This window comes from Pinus tabuliformis, chromosome 3_2, assembly GCF_031772625.1.
Source record: "Pinus tabuliformis cultivar Carrire ecotype Pingquan chromosome 3_2, CPIR1, whole genome shotgun sequence".
In the NCBI taxonomy this organism is placed as follows: domain Eukaryota; kingdom Viridiplantae; phylum Streptophyta; class Pinopsida; order Pinales; family Pinaceae; genus Pinus; species Pinus tabuliformis.
The window spans coordinates 482,240,137-482,259,486 of NC_142302.1; the positions used below are offsets into that span (position 1 = coordinate 482,240,137).

General features: G+C 35.5%; 1 protein-coding gene across 1 annotated transcript; it reads left to right on the forward strand.

The window, feature by feature from the left end:
• Window positions 1-14,713: 14,713 nt before the first annotated feature.
• On the forward strand, window positions 14,714-15,807 carry LOC149181390 (UPF0496 protein 4-like). Its single transcript, XM_089414185.1, has 2 exons — window positions 14,714-15,125; window positions 15,170-15,807. The coding sequence occupies exons 1-2, from the start codon at window positions 14,714-14,716 to the stop codon at window positions 15,805-15,807; spliced, it is 1,050 nt and encodes a 349-aa protein (XP_089270311.1).
• Window positions 15,808-19,350: the final 3,543 nt, after the last annotated feature.

Consider the following 19,350-nt stretch of genomic DNA (forward strand, 5'->3'; position numbering starts at 1 on the left):
GGCCACATGTCAGACAAGGCCACGAGTTCGAATCCTTGCGAAGCAACTATATTGCAAACCGATAGCGACACTTTGAATGTAATTAATGATTTCGTATGTCCGTATGATTTCGCCGGCTTGATCAGTTGGCATCAAGGCGCTAGCTACTTAATCTGCACGATCGCGCCTTTCTCCACAGAATTGCAGAGCAAACGAACAACGAAGGGGAATTATGATGGAGTCTTCCTCTGTATTTTCGTCTCTCGGGGCAGCGTTCCATGCCCTGCCGTCTCTGTCGTTCCATCGTCGAACCAGCTCGTCGTCAACAATATATCCCACGACTTACACGCATCCCCTTGTGGACGCCTTCCAGAGCTGGCTCAGTTCGGAGCTTCGTCGGCTACAGGAAAGCGGCACGTCTTATCAGCGCAGAGTGGCTCGGGCAAGCTCTGGAACTCTGCCTTGCCGTCCATTCTCGGGCGGAGGAGCTCTTTCCTCACATCCAACAGGCCATTTTGCACGAAAATCTCAAGTGGGTAGACAAGCCACTGGACGCCACCGTGAAGCTTCTTGACGTTTGCAATGAGCTGAGACAAATGATAAGTGATATCAAGGAATACCGCGCATCGCTGCAGACGATCGTTCGTGGCTTTTGGATGGTTTTACTCACAATTCGATCTGTGCCAAACAGCTTTTGAGGGCGCGGACGGCTCTTGCTAATTGTAAGGAATTCATGGTCAAGAAAGAGGCGCGGAGTCTGCAGCCCTCTTGCCAAAAGCGCTCCGCGCTGGATAAGTGCAACTCGATGCTGAGGCAAATAGGCGAGAAGCTGCTCGTGACTCCAACGAGCGGGAATTCAAGCAAGGCCGAGTTCCTTGAAATTTTGTAGGGATCAACGACGACGACGGTTTTCGTCTGCGGTGTTCTCGTGGCTGCTCTCTCTTTCAAATCAAAACGGCCCCTTTCGATTGCTCCTCATATGGGCCATTCTTTATCGGCATCCACGCTTCATGGCCTGCACCATAAACGCTTCATGGCCTGCACCATAAAGTGAAGGAAGAGATCGATAGGAGAAGAAGCAAGGGCGCACGGGCTCCATTACAAGAGCTTGACAGCATCGACGCCGCAGTCCAGCGTTTGCACGATGTGGTGAACAGATGGATAGCTGGCAAATCGTCTTGTTCGGCTTTAGGTAACGAGGCGCTGGAAATGAAGCAATCCATTCACTCATTGCAGAAATGCATCGCAGATATGGGGAAGCGATGCCTGCGTCCATATTTGAGTCAATGGATAGGTAGTAGGATGGCTCTCTTGGATAGCATCAGTGATTCTTAGTATTCCAAGGGTTCTATGGACAAATAGAGGACAAAGAGGGATTATGGAAACTTGAAAATCAAAGTGATCAGAATTTTTTAGATCGAGGACCAAAGCATAGATCTTGTCATCCTGATCGCAACGGTGTGAACGGTTCGTCAATCCGAAGTTGTATGAGAGAGAACGAGCCTGTCAAAGTTGGGCCGCCAGGTTTAAGGGTCCTACAATTTGACCGACCCCAGGGCATGAAACCTAGCTCCTGAAAGCGGACGAATTTCTTGGATCGTTACTTTGTTTAAAATCCCTGGTATTAGACAAATTCAAAAAAATGTTTGTTATTATATAAAAATAAATAAAAAAATATTAATTTGGGTGGCGGGCCATGATCCTCGCCACCCCCATCGAACCAACACATAGCAAAAATTATTTAAAGATTGGGCCAACATGGCATGACCTCCGTCGGCCCCAACCCACATAAACAAAGTCAATATTAATGGGTCGGCGACCATGACCCCATCGCACCCTCCAACCATCCACCATACTCTATATATAAATGTTAAAAAGCTGTGGGCGAGCCGCCTCCGATGGACCCGACCCACACCCAACCGCCATTACCATGTTTAATACAAATGTTACGCAGGTCGGAGGGTATCGAGCTCGGGCCCACCATGCAACGGCTCCATGTCACATAACAACGAACCAAACAACATTTAATACCATTTGCCGCAAAGGTTAAGGGGCGCGCCGCCCAATGCGGACCTGACCCCCAAAACAAAAAAATATGTGGGTTTTTCAAAACAAAATGCATGTAATTTTGGAGGGGTCAAGATTTTATGTCCCAACCTCCGCGCGTCTAATATGTCGACTTAACCACTAGGCCAACGACCTTGTCATTGTTTTATCCACCCGAAAAACATTATATAAACCCGTATTTTCTCAGTGTGTGGAGGCGAAGATGGAGCACGGAAATCGAGACATAACTTTTATTTAATTTATTGCAAGTGGAACCATGAGCCCAGAGAAGAGGTAGGTGGAACATGATTGGGCGAAATTCTCAAGAGGGTGAAATTTTTGCATTGTCCAAATTGAACAAATTTTATGTCAATCTTACACTTCTCAGCGACACGAACCTAATGGTACAGTGGGAATTTTGATCTGAGTAGCAGATTTTTAGATGACCTGGAGGAGGGAATCTTTGAGGAATCTAAGGGAATCTAAAAGATTCCTTAAGCCCAAGATTTTCATTTTCTCAGAATCCAGAAATTTGACAGTCGATTTTACCCTATTCGACACCACAAATCTGATGGTGCATTCTGATTTTCCATTTGATCATTTCATTTTTCTACCACTTTTCAAAGTGGAGTGCAGGTGTCAGCATTCATGTGCGAGCAGTGATTTCCATGCGATTCGACGCCGCGAGATCGATGGTACGGCCAACTTCAGCAATTTGACATCCTTTTCTTCAGATGTCCCCAGGATGTGAGCTATATGAAGTGTGTTCATGTATTTCTTTTTGCTATGAGATGCATTGTGCTACATAGATCCTTGTTCGTCGTTTGATGTGGGATCTTGTTTTCTTACTTGTTTCATGATTCTTGATTGATGTGATGCGGAATCATCTGTGGGATGTACATGCTCTCATGATTCGTCATGTTTTATTTGAGATCCTTTGTCGTCATATTGATGGGATACTCATGTTGTCACCATGTATATCTGAATTGAGATTCCTTTGATGCCATGTTGGCGAGATGCTCATTATTGTCATATGTATAATTATGTCATACTGATAGGAGTCCTTTTTTACTGAGAGTTCATATAGTGGAACATCTCTTGGAGCCACTCTTGCGTGAGGGCATCTTCCTTGTATAATAGCGACGCCACCACCTATGTACATCATCATTATTGACAACACTTAATGCAGCGGCGTACACCATCTTGATATTGGGGCCCGGAGACATAGTCCCTCCTGGACGAACTCCGTTATCAACGTCTTGTTATTTTATGTTGTTGATGATTGTCATGTTCCTTCTTCTTTACAACATGCCTATATGTTCAATTATGCTATTTTTAATGCAATTCTAATCACATCACGAAAGTAAAAGATACTGGTTAAATCTGGGAGTTGAGTCAACTCGGATCACCTAGCAATTTGAAAAGTCAAATGTTTCAAAATAGAATTGGCACTGATCCTGGAAGACTGTAACTCCAAGTATTTATTTAGAGTTCCTTGCACAATTTTGATCTTCAAATTTTTAAACTTGAGGTTGTACTTAGCAAAGAAATTCCACTGCACCTAATTGTTAGATACAACATCTTCAATCAATGAAATGAAAATTAGTGTCAACCTCGTCTCTTTGTAGGCAATTCGGCGGCACCATCGGTGTTTAAGCAGCTACAACTTAGTGTGTGATTATTCCCTTCGCTAATGAAGTGGATCGATGTTACAATGTTTCGATTGATGAATGGTTAAGGACACTAAGAGCTTGTTACCGTGGATTTCACAAAGTTACACATGATTTTCCATTAGGATGGGTGTTGCTTCAGAGATTATAAAAAATCTTGTTAGGTAATGCATTTTTTTTAAAAGGAACTCTATGCGATTTAAATCTTTAAATTTTTTTTTTTCTTCTGTTTTATCAATCTTGATATGTCGTTTGGACAGCCTCAAGGTCTCTCTCAAGGTCTCCTTCCCTTGGAGCACATGATCATTTTATATGTACATTATTATTGTTCAAAAATAAAACTGAAAAGTTTATTAAAAAAAATGATAGTTTACTAAAAAAAATATAGTTATATCAATTACTTTGGTATCACTCTTTATTCATCCTTAGTATTGAGAAAAGAAAGTATTGTGCTAACTTTCATGCTTTTAACAAAATAATGATCAAGGATAAGTTCCCTATTCTAGTCATTTACTATTTTTTGGATGAGTTTAAAAGTACTAAATTTTGTACTAATTATCACCAAATTTGAGGTCAATATTCCCTAAAACCACTTTTGGAACTCATGAAGGACACATTTTGGTAGTGCCCTTTGGCCTTTGCAATGTACCATCCATCTTCCAAAATCTCATGAACCACATCTATCAGCCTTTTTATATTATTTCGTCTCTTTTTTCTTTATGACATATTAATCTACAACAAAAAAACTTGGTATGTCCTTGTCACAAATGTGGATCATGTCTTATAATTGCTTTCTCATTAACAATTATTTATCAAAAGGTCTTAATGTGTCTTTGTTATCTTTGAAATAGACCATTTGAGTCATATGGTTTGTAATGATAGTGTGTGAGTGAACTTAAATATAATTGAAGTAATGAAGGATTAGCCATGTTCTAAGACTCCTAAATGTTTATGAAATTTTTTTGGTCTAATAAGGTACTACAAAAATTTCATCAAGAACTATGGAAATATTATTGCTCTCTTCACTTCCTTATTTAAGAAAAATGCTTTAAATTATAATGAAATTGTAATTTAAGCTTTCCAAGAATTAAAAAATGGTATATGTACAACCCTAATACTTGCAATGTTAGACTTCCCCCAAAACTTTTGTTTTAGAAAGTGGTGCATTAAGAAAATAAATTGGAGTAATTCACATGTAAGAAGGAATATTGTTGGCCTTTACCTTCTAACAACTTTGTAAGCGGCACTTGGACAAATCTTCCTAGGAAAATAAATATGGCTATATTGCATGTTGTCGATATCTAGCATCACTACTTGCTTATGCAACATTTTTAGGTTAAAATTGATCACCACAACCTCAAATACTTTATGGAGCAAATAATTTCATCCCTAGAGCAACAAAAAGTAATTATTAAAATGTTAGGTTGCGATAATGAGGTCATTTATAAAAAGGGAAAGGAAAAAGTGGTTGGCAATGCTCTCTCTAGAAAATATGAAGGGGAAGTGTTCCTCTTTTCACTCTTCTTCATGATAGCAAATTGATTAAATGAGATCCACAACTAATGGCTCACAAATCCCAATATTGATAGTTTGATCGAACAACTTCAACAAATTGTAATTCATTGAGCTTGTTCTTACACTTAGTTTCACTATGATTGACATATAGAGGTAAAGTTTCTAATAAGACAATAACCAACGAGGTTTTTGTTGCACATTTTTGAACAAGCAATAAATATTATGTAGGAACATTAAAATGCTAACGTTTTCCCAATATGACTTTATTTCAACATATAAATTCCTTCGAGATGAAGAGCTTATTCCGTCTACTTTTAAAAAATCCATTATAAAAAAATTGCAACTATAAATATTTTGGCTTTTGTGTTAGTTTTATGAACATCACATATAATATTTCAATATCATGTGTATACTTCTGCTATAATCTTTGCATTTTTTTAAGAAACAATTATAAATTTGTATTAATAAAAGAGAGATATTACAAAACTTCTGATAACTCGAAGTGTCAAATTTTCTGGAAGGTTTGGGTTAGAAGTGTAGGAACAACCTAAAAACCTTGATGACACCACTCAATTTGAAGATTGAAATTGTTCCACTAGAAAATTTTCCAAAAAGATCCCAAAATCCAAGTAAATTTACAACACATTTGTAAGATTCTTTTAGTTGTTTGGGATTTCACCTTTCATGAAGAGTTGTCCTTCGATTTTCTTTTAACTTGGGACCAAGACCATTTTTCCATTGAAACTGAAGAAACATCCAATTTTGGGGGTGTTCTGCTGTTGGGATCCATCATTTTGACTTGATGAGGGACAATCATTTCTACCTGGTCCACCCACGATAACAACTTTTGAGTATTAACAATTGTAGAGGTGAGCCCTACGAGGGATTTACAACCATTGCATTTGTCCAAGGGTGAGGATATTTGCACATTTTTTTTCTTTTGAAGGAGATTTGGAGGGACGAGAGAGTTGTTAGTTACCTTGCAACTCAAAATAATTCAGTTTTGATTGCCTTTAACATAGTTGAGGATGGGGCAAGAGACGACTCGAGAGTTTCATTCTTTGTCTTTGTAATTGCGATACCATTTTTCACACTAGGCTCCTTACAGAAAACATGTTCATTTTCCATGGAAGAGTGTGGAGAAGGATTTATTACGTTGTCCATACTTGAGGTGACATAGTCTTCCACATTTAATCTCATATTTTCTTTATTTTCAGCCGGGTTGTTTAATTCCCTTTTCAACTTGTTCTCTTTACCAAAGGTTGCAAGAGGGCTCTCCTTGGAGATGAAAAAGTAATCAAAGGTGGCTCAATCCAACCATTGAGGCTTTTTGCTAGATTTCTTCGCTGGATTTTTCCTAGCTTTGAGACATGATTTGATGAAATGTCTAGTTTTGTAACAACCTCTACAATGAAATAAAATGTTTTCATAATATAGTTTTTGCATCCATGAGAATGCAGGGCCTATTAAATTGATTTCAATAGGGAATCCCACTGAAATCCATTTCCATGTATATGCGTGTATATGTGGGCTTTAAGTAGTATTTTCTATCTACTCCTCAACAAAATAATTTTCCTAATACATTACTAATTGCAGTGAAAGAAGGGAGGTTCCATTAATGCAAAGGCAGGTTGGGAAGCCTTACTCAAACCAGAACAAATGAGAGAGGAGCCATGATGAGATCAAAGGAGGGAAACCGTGGATGCATGGAGAGCCCTGCGCTGCCCCAGAACCATAAACTAGAGTAATAGATCTCAGATCAAATCCTCTTACCAGAGGATATATGTTCAATTCTTCAGAAATAAAAGGGGTCCATTTCTCTGAGATCAAGGAGTGAAACTTTACCAACTTTGGCCGCAATCCAAAGAACCTGCACATTAATCCAACTTTTTTTTTCCAAACAAGAAAAAACAACTTCCTATTACAGTAGCAAAGAAAGTACATAGTTTTGTGGGAGGAATCAATTCTCGTACATCAACAGGGGGCTCCTAGATACCATCAATTCCTTATCTAGATGACAAAAAAGAAAACCAAAACATTCCCCAAAACAAAGCGACAATTTTCATGTGACCTTCCTCTTGGGAGAGTACAAATTTACACACACACATATATATATTTTTAGAAACATTATTTATTCAATTAATTTATAAATTTAATTTATTTTGTATTTTTTCAATTTAATTGGAATGTAATCATTAAACAAAATAAATAAAATTATACATTAAGTGATATTAAATTTAAAAGTAAGAAAAAAAAAATATAATTTAAAAGTATTATTTTTTTTTTTAATTATAATATATTTTTTTAAACTTCTTTTAATATAATAATATACATTTGATTATAATTTAAGAATTATTATTATACAAAGACCTTCAATTTAAATTCCGATCTTGATAAACCATCATCATCATAGCCATCACCATGATATTATAATTGTGAGATCTTGATAAGGGGTTGAACCAATTTTGAATTTGTCTCTAAAGAGGATTGTGAAGAAATCTTTTAAATATACATTTGATTATAATTTAATAATATATTGATAAGCTGCCATCATCATCACTTCAGTTTAAAATATTGATTGCTTGGGTTTACAATTGCTAGGGTTTATAATATTAGCACCTTAGGTTTATTGTTGCATTTGGGTTTATAAAATTAATAATTCCTTGGTTAATCTAGGTCAACCATGGTCCAACGTCACATTGTGACAAATATTATCTCAATATGAAAATCATCAATGGCCAACCATGGTCCAACATCAGAATGTGACAAAGATTGTCTCAATATGAAAATGAACCATGTTCAACCATGGTCAAATGTCACATTGTGACGAAGATTGTGTCAATATGAAAATCAACCATGTTCAATAATGATCAACCATGTTTATTTTAGGGTTTATAATATTTATCTTATATAGCTTGGGTTTATAATATTAATCCCCTCAGTTTAATATTATTTCCTTGGGTTTATAATCCTTTTGGTTTGAAGTATTAATCCCGGTGTTTATTAGTCACTTAGGTTTATAATATCAATTCCTTGGGTTTATTAATTTAGGGGTTCATATTCCTATAGTATAATATAAATACCTTGGGTTTATAATCATGGTCAACTATGGTAAAACCATGGTCCAATGTCACATTATGACAAATATTGTCTCAATATGAAACTCAACAATGTTCAACCATCGTCAACCATGGTAAATCTTGGTCAAGCATGGTTCAACGTTACAATGTGATAAAAATTGTCTCAATATGAAAATCAACCATGGTTAACCATGGTCAACCATGTTCAATCATGGTCAATTATGGTCCAATGTTGCATTGTGACAGGGATTGTCTCAATATGAATATCAATCACGGTCAACCATGGTTAATCATGGTCAACCATGGTCAAATGTCGCATTGTGACAAAGATTGTCTCTATGTCAAAATCTATCATGGTCACATTGTGACAAAGATTAGCTCATGGTCCAACGTTGAATTATTGTGACAACCATGGTCAACCATGCTCAATTATGGTCCAACGTCACATTCTAACAAAGATTGTCTCAATATAAAATTCAACCATGCTCATCCATGGTCCAACGTCGCATTATGACAGATTCTCTCAATATGAAAATGATCCACATCCAACGGTACTCAACCATGGTCATCCATGTTTGTTTTAGGGATTATAATATTTATCTTAGGGTTTATATACCTTGGGGATAAATATTAATCCCTTGGGTTTAATATTATTCCCTTGCGTTTTCAGTATAAATCCCTTAGGTTCATTGGTTTCTTGGGCTTATAATACCAATCCCGTGGGTTTAATAATCTAAGTGTTCATATTCCTAGGGTTTAATATTATCGATAGGGTTTATAATATTAATCCCAGGGTTTAATATAAATCCCTTAGGTTTATAATATTAATAATTCTTTAGGTTTAGTAATCCCTTGGTTTTTAATATTAATCCCTTGGGATTTTAATCTGTTTGGATTTTTATACAGATAATTCCTTGAGTTTATAAATCACAATCACATGGTTAACCATGGTCCAATGTCGCATTCTAACGAGGATTATTCCAATATAAAAATTAACCATGGCCAACCATGGTCCAACGTTGCATTGTGACAAACATTGTCTCAATATGAAAATCAACCATGGTCAACCATGGTCCAGTGTCTCATTATGACAAAGAATGTCTCAATATGAAAATCAACCATGGTCAACCATATTCAACCATGCTCAATCATTGTCAACCATGGTCAACCATGCTCAATCATGGTCAACCATGGTCACATTGTGACAAAGATTATCTCATGGTCCAACATCATATTGTGACAACCATGCCCATCCATGGTCAACCATATTCCAACGTCGCATTGTGGCAAAGATTGTCTCAATATGGAAATCAACAACGGTCAACCATGGTAAATCATGGTAAACCATGTTGAACCATGATCCAACATTACATTGTGATAAAGATTCCCTCAATATGAAAATCAATTATGGTGAACCATGGTAAACCATGGTCCAACGTCTCATTGCGACAAACATTATCTCAGTACGAAAATCAACTATGGTCAATCATGGTTAACCATGTTTGTTTTAAGTTTTATAATATTTATCTTAGGGTTTATATACCTTGGGTTTACAATATTTACGCCCGGGTTAAATATTATTCCCTTGGGGTTTTAGTGTTAATTTCTCAGGGTTATTAGTGTTTTGGGTTTATAAGAGTTCAGTAATCCTTAGGATTTATAATATTAATCCCTTGGGTTTGTTAATCCATTGGGATTATAATGTTAATCCCTTGGGTTTTATGATTGACGATGGTCAACTATGGTCTAACGTTGCAATGTGACAAAGATTGTCACAATGTGAAAATCAACCATGGCCAACCATGGTCAAGCGTGGTCCAATGTTCCATTGTGTTAAAGATTTTCTCAATATGAAAATCAATCATGGTCAACCATCATCCAATGTCGCATTGTGACAAAGATTGTCTCAATATGAAAATGAACCATTGTCAACCTTATTCAACCATGTTTGTTTTAGGGTTTATAATATCTACATTAAGGTTTATATACCTTGGGTTTACAATATTAATCCCTTGGTTTTAATATTATTCGCATGGTTTTTTAGTATTAATCCCTTGGTTTATTATCATCTTGGGTTTATAATATCATTACGTTGGGTTTAATAATCTAAGGGTTCATATTCCTAGGGTATAATATTATTGATAGGTTTTATAATATTAATGCTAGGGTTTAATATAAATCCCTTGGGTTCATAATATTAATACCTTCAGTTTTTAATAATCCATTAGGTTATTAATCTATTTGGATTTTAATATGAATAATTCCTTGGGTTTATAAATATAAACCCATGGCCAACTATGGTAAAATGTCGCATTGTGACAAATATTGTCTCAATATGAAAATCAACCATGGTCCAATGTCACATTGTGACAAATATTGCCTCAATATGAAAATCAACTATGGTCAACCATGGTCAACCATGTTCAATAATGGTCAATCATGGTTAATATGAAAATCAACCATGCTCCAAAATCTCATTGTGACAAAGATCGTCAATATGAAAATCATCCATGGTCAACCATCATTAACCATGGTCAATCATGGTCAACCATGGTCCAACGTTACATTATAATAAAGATTGTCTTTATATGAAAATATACCATGGTCAACCATGGTTAATCATGGGCAACCATGTTCAATAATCATGGTCACATTTTGACAAAGATTGTCACATGGTCCAATGTCACATTGTGAAAACCATGGTCATCCATGGTCAACCATTGTCCAATGTCACATTGTGATAAAAATTCTCTCAATGTGAAAATCAATCATGGTAAACTATGGCCCAACATCGGATTGTCAAATATTCTTAGGGTTTATCTATCTTGCGTTGAGAAAATGAACGATGGTGAACCATGGTCTAATGTCGCATTGTGACAAAGATTCTTTCAATACAAAAATCAATCATGGTCAACCATGGTCCAATGTCACATTGTGACAATATGAAAATTAATCATGGTCATCCATGTTTGTTTTGTGGTTTATAATATTTATCTTAGGGTTTATATATCTTGCGTTGATAATATTAATCCCTTGGGTTTATTAGTGTCTTGGGTTTATATCAATCCCTTGGGTTTAATCATCTAAGGGTTCATATTCCTACGGTATAGTATTATTGATAGGGTTTATAATATTAATCCTAGGGTTTAATATAAATGCATTTGGGTTTACAATTCATTGTGTTTATAATATAAATTCCTTAGTTTTGTTAATGCATTGGGTTTATAATATTAATAATCGCTTACATTTATTATATTTATCCCAAGGGTTTATAATATTAATCTGTTAGGTTCTCCATATTAATCCTTTGGGTTTTTAATATCAATCTCTTTGGTTTATTAATCCTTGGGTTTATAATAATAATAATATCTTTGTGTTTAATATTATTTATGAGATTTGTCTGCCTTGGGTAACTCAAGTGGTGATGTCCATGGAATGAAGTCTCACTGAACCAGAGATATTGGGTTTGAATCTTGTGCTACCCTCCCCGTAGTGAGTTGAATAATGTACATGTAAACTCGAAAATTAGAGAGTCCTACCAAACTTACAAAAAAAAATATTATTTCATGAAATTTATGATGTCTTTGACTTATAATATTAGTAACTTGATATTACTATTATAGTTATTAACATATTATTTAAGTTAAAACTATTTATTGTTATTTACCTATTTCATAATAATATTAATTGATAATAGTAGCAATATTAATTAATAACAATAATCTTAATGATTTTAAAATGATTATAATAATATTTTATTAATTAAATATTATATTTATATAACAATTATTTTTATTAATTATAATAATAATAATTTTGTTATAAATATTTTTTTTAATATTATATATTTATTAGTAGTTTGGTAGATACAAATGAAGCTTTTAGTTTTTATCAATTATATTACTATTTAATGCAATTGTGCTAGTTAATATAACAAAAGTTTAACCCAAACATTCCATTACTAAATAAAATATTATTATTATCATCGTAGAAATCATATTTAACCAATATATTTACATCTGCCAAATCAATACATGATGAAATTTAGTATAGTAGGACATTTTCTTTCTTTTCTTAATAATTAAAAAAAATCTTGTATTCATCTCATAGCCCCCAAAAAAAATGTAATGTATTGCAGATCTTTATATTTCCTTAATATAAATCCATGATGTTTTTTTTCTCCGAAAAAAGGAAAATCTTGTATTATATTATCATTCATAAGCTAATCATATTTAAAGAATTAGTGATTTGATTATGTTATCATTCATAAGCTAATTATATTTAAGGAATTAGTGATTTGAGCATATCAACACAGCCGTAGTTTGTTTGATCCATGTTTTGAAGGATTTTCTAACATTTTTGTTTTTTTGGTCTAATTGAGACAAAAATTGACCAGGGATTTCCTATATAAGTTAATATACTATCCACAGGGAAATAATGTTGTCTTATAATGTTATCAACACGTGATGATGATTGTTTGCATCGACGGGTAAATTGACCTGTCACGACACAATTTACTTGTCAAATACGTATTCCACAATGCAAAAAATAACCGTCAAACTAAACTTATAGGATAATTATCATTTTTTAATCCATGTTATAGAAACTTTTTTTTAATTGAAAACCGTCGACGTCAAGTATGTCGAAGTGACAACTATCAAAGTCGATTCATAAATGAGATTATTTTTAAGAAGTGAGATAGAAAAGAAACTAAAGAATACGTACGCATTCCGTAATAGATTTATTTATTTATCACCAACACAACCAAAAGCAACAGGATCGACGGATTCTAAGAGACGAGCTCTTCCGTACGAACTTCTTTTAATTAGTAATTTCTGTGTGATAGAAGGAAACTTTTTTGGAATTCGAAAACACATTTACATGTTTCATACTTTGACAGTTTTCAAACATTATAACTAAATATGTTTAACTTTGACTTTTAGGGGTTGTTTTTTGAAATAGTTTAACTTTGACTTTCACTGGTTGTATTTTGAAATTGAAACCGTCAACCTATAATCATATTGTTGAATGATATATATTTTTTCCAATAGAAGAAATTGCCTTCACGGCAGTTTTTAGGGGTATATAGTTTACCTCAAAATTGAACCATCCATAAGATCCGTGCGACCAAAACTGCTAGCGAACCATAAGATCAGTGGGACCAAACCTGCTAGCGAACAATTGGACCACATCCTTCCTTGTAAATCACAACTTTGTACATAATTATAAATCACAACTCTGTACATTGGAATGTTAACTGAAATATTGATTAAAAATTGGTAATAAAATAACAAATACAAAACGCAAACACGTTTGAAACAGTATCTCATATAATAGCACTGTTTGACACACAATTGGAGTCCAGTGAATAGATGAGAGACATATAGATGCCAATTTTTATCATGTTTTTAATGCCTCTTCCTATTTCTGGATACTCCTATCAAACTTACAATATAAATACGATTTATCAAGAAGATCTTGGAGTTGTTTGTTGCAGATAGACATGAAACGGTAGGTTGTGTGGCCTACTTGTATCTGGCAAGGGGAAGTGACGAATGTGGGGATACTCAGTTTTGAGATCATGGAAACAGAAGAGCCTTCAATTCAATTATTCTAATACAATTATATCTGGGATCCCCTTCCTAATAATTGTCAACGCTGCTCTTAGCATAAGAAAAGGACAAAGGCTTGGATTCTTGTTTTAAATTATGGGAACCTAACAGGCTTAGGGCTTAAATTATTGCATTACAATTAGTAAGGGGATAGCAATATGTTATTAAAGTATAACTTCGTTGATAATTGTCCATAGATTTGGGGAAGAAAAATTTGTTCAATGAATAAAACTTGGACACCCAAGGGGACACCGGCACATATGTTATGTCATTGAGATGAGATGAGACATTGTTGATTCTTGTTTGCTCGGTATTTTTTCGTTTTTATTCTTAATACCATTTTTGTTTTATTAGAGCGAACACTAGGAGTTGTTGAGGTTCCGGCCATTGGGGGTGGCGAGGGGTAAAGACAAGCAAAAACCGAAAAAACATAAAATAAAGGATTTTGGTTTTGTTTAAGTTTTGTGTGGAGGATTATGTCGCCGACGCCATTTAAAATGGGAGTTGCCAACTTGCAAGTTTGGTAGGATGAGCTGTTGCCGGCCGGAGCGCGCAGTGAGAAGGACGAGCGGGTGTGAGATTTCACCCGATGTGAAGCCACCCAGGCCATATCTCAGACAAGGCCACGAGTTCAAATCCTTGCGAAGCAACTATATTGCAAACCGACAGCCACAAATGTAATAAATGATTTCGTATGTCCGTATGATATCGCCGGCTTGATCAGTTGGCATCAAGGCGCTAGCGACTTGATCTGCACGATCACGCCTTTCTCTACAGAATTGCAGAGCAAAACGAACAACGAAGAGGAATTATGACGGAGTCTTTCTCTGTATTTTCGTCTCTCGGGGCAGCGTTCCGTGCCCTGCCGCCTCTGTCGTTCCATCGTCGAACCTCGTCGTCGACAATATATCCCACGACTTACGCACATCCCCTTGTGGACGCCTTCCAGAGCTGGCTCAGTTCAGAGCTTCGTCGGCTACAGGAAAGCAGCACTTCTTATCTCAGCGGAGAGTGGCTCGGGCAAGCTCTGGAACTCTGTCTCGCCGTCCATTCTCGGGCGGAGGAGCTCTTTCCTCACATCCAACAGGCCGTTTTACACGAAAATCGCAAGTGGGTAGACAAGCAACTGGACGCCACCGTGAAGCTTCTTGACGTTTGCAATGAGCTGAGACAAATGATAAGTGATATCAAGGAATACCAGGCATCGCTGCAGACGATCGTTCGTGGGTTGGATGGTTTTACTCACAATTCGATCTGCGCCAAACAGCTTTTGAGGCGCGGACGGCTCTTGCTAATTGTAAGGAATTCATGGTCAAGAAAGAGGCGCAGAGTCTGCAGCCCTCTTCCCAAAAGCGCTCCGCGCTGGACAAGTGCAACTCGATGCTGAAGCAAATAGGCGAGAAACTGCTCGTGACTCCAACGAGCAGGAATTCAAGCAAGGCCCAGTTCCTGGAAATTTTGTATGGATCAACGGCGACGACGGTTTTCGTTTGCGGCGTTCTCGTGGCTGCTCTGTCTTTCAAATCAAAACGGCCCCTTTCGACTGCTCCTCATACGGGCCATTCTTTATCGGCATCCACGCTTCATGGCCTCTACTATAAAGTGAAGGAAGAGATCGATAGGAGGAGAAGCAACGGCGCCCGGGCTCCATTACAAGAGCTTCACAGCATCGACGCGGCAGTCCAGCATTTGCACGATGTGGTGAGCAGATGGATAGCTGGCAAATCGTCTTGTTCATCTTTAGGTAACGAGGCGCTGGAATTGAAGCAATCCATTCACTCCTTGCAGAAATGCATCGCAGATATGGAAGCAGGCATCGCTTCCTTTGAAAAGCAGGTGGACAAACTGTTCAGAGTGTTGATAGGGAGTAGGATGGCTCTCTTGGACAGCATCACTTATTCCTAGCATTATGAAAGATCAAATGTTTCGGAATAGAATCGGCACTAATGCTGGAAGACTGTAACTACAAGTATTTAGAGTTCGTTGCAGAGTTTTGATCTTCCCGATTCTAAACTTGACGTTGTACTTAACAGAGATACTCCACTGCACCAGAATGTTAGATACAACCTCTTCAATTAACGAAGTGAAAATTAGTGTCAAGCTCGGTAGGCAATTCGGCGGCACCATCGGTGTTTAAACAGCTACAACTTAGTGTGTGATTATTCCCTTCGCTAATGCAGTGGATCGATGTTACAATGTTTCAGTTGATGAATGGTTAAGGACACTAAGAGCTTGTTACCATGGATTTCACAAAGTTACACATGCTTTTCCATTAGGATGGGTGTTGCTTTCAGAGATTATAAAAACTCTGGTTATATAATGCACTCTTTTTTAAAAGGGATTCTATGCGATTTAAATCTTTAAAATATATATATATATTTTTTTTTTCTTTCTGTTTTATCCATCTTGATATGTAGTTCGTGTGGACAGCCTGAATGTCTCTCTCAAGGTCTCCCTCCCTCGGTGCACATGATCATGATCATTTTATAGGTACACTATTATTGTTCAAAAATAAAACTGAAATGTTCATTAAAAAGTTTTATCCATCTTGATATGTAGTTCGTCTGACAGCCTAAATGTTTCTCTCAAGGTTTCCCACCCTCCCTTGGTGCACGTGATCATTTTATATGTACACTATTATTGTTCAAAAATAAAACTGAAAAGTTTATTAAAAAAAGTATAGTTGTATCAATTACTTCAGTATCACTCCTTATTCATCCTTAGTATTGAGAAAAGAAATACCGTGCTAACTTTCATGCTCTTAACAAAATAATGATCCACGATAAGTTCCCTATTCTAGTCCTTTACTATTTTTTGGATGAGTTTAAAAGTATTAAATTTTGTACTAACTATTACCAAATTTGAGGCCAATATTCCCCAAAACCACTTTTGGAACTCATGAAGGACACATTTTGGTAGTGCCCTTTGGCCTTTGCAATGTACCATCCATCTTCCAAAATCTCATGAACCACATCTATCAACCATTTTTTTTATATTATTTTGTCTCTTTTTTGTTTATGACATCTTAATTTACAAAAAAACAACTTGGTAGGTCCTTGTCACAAATGTGGATCATGTCTTATAATTGCTTTCTCATTAACAACTATTTATCAAAAGGTCTTAATGTGCCTTTGCTATCTTTGAAATAGACCATTTGAGTCGTATGGTTTGTAATGATAGTGTGTGAGTGAACTTAAATATAATTGAAGCAATGAAGGATTAGCCATGTTCTAAGACTCCTAAATGTTTATGAACCTTTTTTGGTCTAATAAGGTACTACAAAAATTTCATCAAGAACTATAGAAATATTATAGCTCTCTTCACTTTCTTATTTAAGAAAAATGCTCTAAATTATAATGAAACTGTAATTTAATCTTTCCAAGAATCAAAAAATGGTATATGTACAACCCTAATACTTGCAATGTTAGACTTCCCCCAAAACTTTTATTTTAGAAAGTGGTGCATTAAGAAAATAAATTGGAGTAATTCACATGCAAGAAGGAAAATTGTTGGCCTTAAGACCTTCTAACAACTTTGTAAGCGACACTTGGACAAATCTTCCTGGGAAAACAAATATGGCTATCTTGCATGTTGTTGATATCTAGCATCACTACTTGCTTATGCAATATTTTTAGGTTAAAATTGATCACCACAACCTCAAATACTTTATGGAGCAAATAATTTCATCCCTAGAGCAACAAAAAGTAATTATCAAAATGCTAGGTTGCGATAATGAGGTCATTTATAAAAAGGGAGAGGAAAATGTGGTTGTTAATGCTCTCCCTAGAAGATATGAAGGGGAAGGGTTCCTCTTTTACTCTTCTTCATTATAGCAGATTGATTAAATGAGATCCACAACTAATGGCTCACAAATCCCAATATTGCTAGTTTGATAGAACAACTTCAACAAATCATCATTGTATGGCTAATTGTTGTTTTATTTGTCTTTGTTTTTCTTGTCTAGCATCTTCTTCTACAAGTATTCAAAATGATTATTCCATAACTTCTAGAGGTAACGAATTTCGTTCTTTACGTGGAAATGGATTAACATGATTAATTCTATAAAATGATGTAAACTACAGTAATGACAATATGCCCAAATGGGCTACACAAGTTACACATGAGATCCTTGAATTGGAAACTAGAAATGGGTAAAGCAATTCGTTTCTTTATGAATGATATAAATGTTATACTAACCCTTCATATAATCTTTGATTTCATTTCTCCTTCTATCAGATATGATTTCTACAAAAATAAATTGAGTCCTAAAATATTTTTGCAATAAAATATAGCCAACCTAGTTAGAAAAGAGAAGTGCAATGGAAATTTAAAAAAAAAATGTAATAAAGATTTTTGAGTGGTTTTCTTCAACACACCTGGATAAAGGTCATGATAATCTTGAATAGAAGTATATCTAAAATAAAAATCATCATTCTGCAAATAAATTTAAATGTCTTACTAGTGACTATCATCATCTTGCAATCCCTTTTGTTTTGATTTGGAATCACATCCGATATTAGATCTGTTTCTGGCTTGGTCTTTTCATAAGATGTCAAACAAGGAAGATGACCTAGAGAATCCAATATGGTTTGATAAATTGTTTTGAGCCAAAAAAGATTTCTGCATAAAATATATCTAGCCTAGTTAGAAAAAGAATGCACAATGGAAATTAAGAAATAAATGTAACAAATATTTTCCGTCGGTTTTCTTCAAAAATCCCGGATAAAGGTCACGAGAATCCAAAAAAAAGCATATATATATATATATATATATATATATATATATATATATATATCATTCTACAAATAGATTTAAATGTCTCTTACAAGTGACTCCCATCATCATCTAGTCTCTTCTGGTTTGATCTCGAATCACATCCAATATGGTTTGATCTAGAATGGCGTCCTAAATTCAACCAGGGAGATCGTGAGGGAGGTCACAAAGGCAGGACGAGGGTAGGGAAGACTAATGATCGAAGTGACCTCGGTAAGTCAAAATTGCAGAAAAGCAACCCACCAAACAAAAATTCAAATTTGTTAGTTAAACTCACATTGCTATACATTCAAACCACACTAGTTAACTCGGCGTTGTAAATTGCATAGCCGAGAAAGATTTCTAGCAGGATGGTGAGTTTGACTAATTTGGAGATTAATGCCCCTAATTACAAATTAATTACTTTTTAATATTTTCTTTATTTAGGATATATTTATGGTCTTTTAGTTTGTTATGAAACAATGTGAAGATTTCATTCCCCTCACCAACATTTGTAATTATTTCTTATTGAGAGACATGCCCCAAATACACTTTATATCAAATTATTGAGCCACTAGTTATCATAATATTAATAGTTTTAATGTGAAAGTAGGCATGAAGAGTGAGAGGAATGTCCGGAATTTACCTGTCCTTATTGGAGCTTCTAGAGCCTTTTTCCTTAAAAAAAAATATAGG

Excerpts from the sequence above, each read along its gene's own strand:
- LOC149181390 (XM_089414185.1), top strand. The coding sequence starts at position 14,714 with ATGACGGAGTCTTTCTCTGTATTTTCGTCTCTCGGGGCAGCGTTCCGT. Across the intron at positions 15,126-15,169 it reads ATCGCTGCAGACGATCGTTC|CTTTTGAGGCGCGGACGGCT; the intron begins GTGGGTTGGATG and ends TGCGCCAAACAG.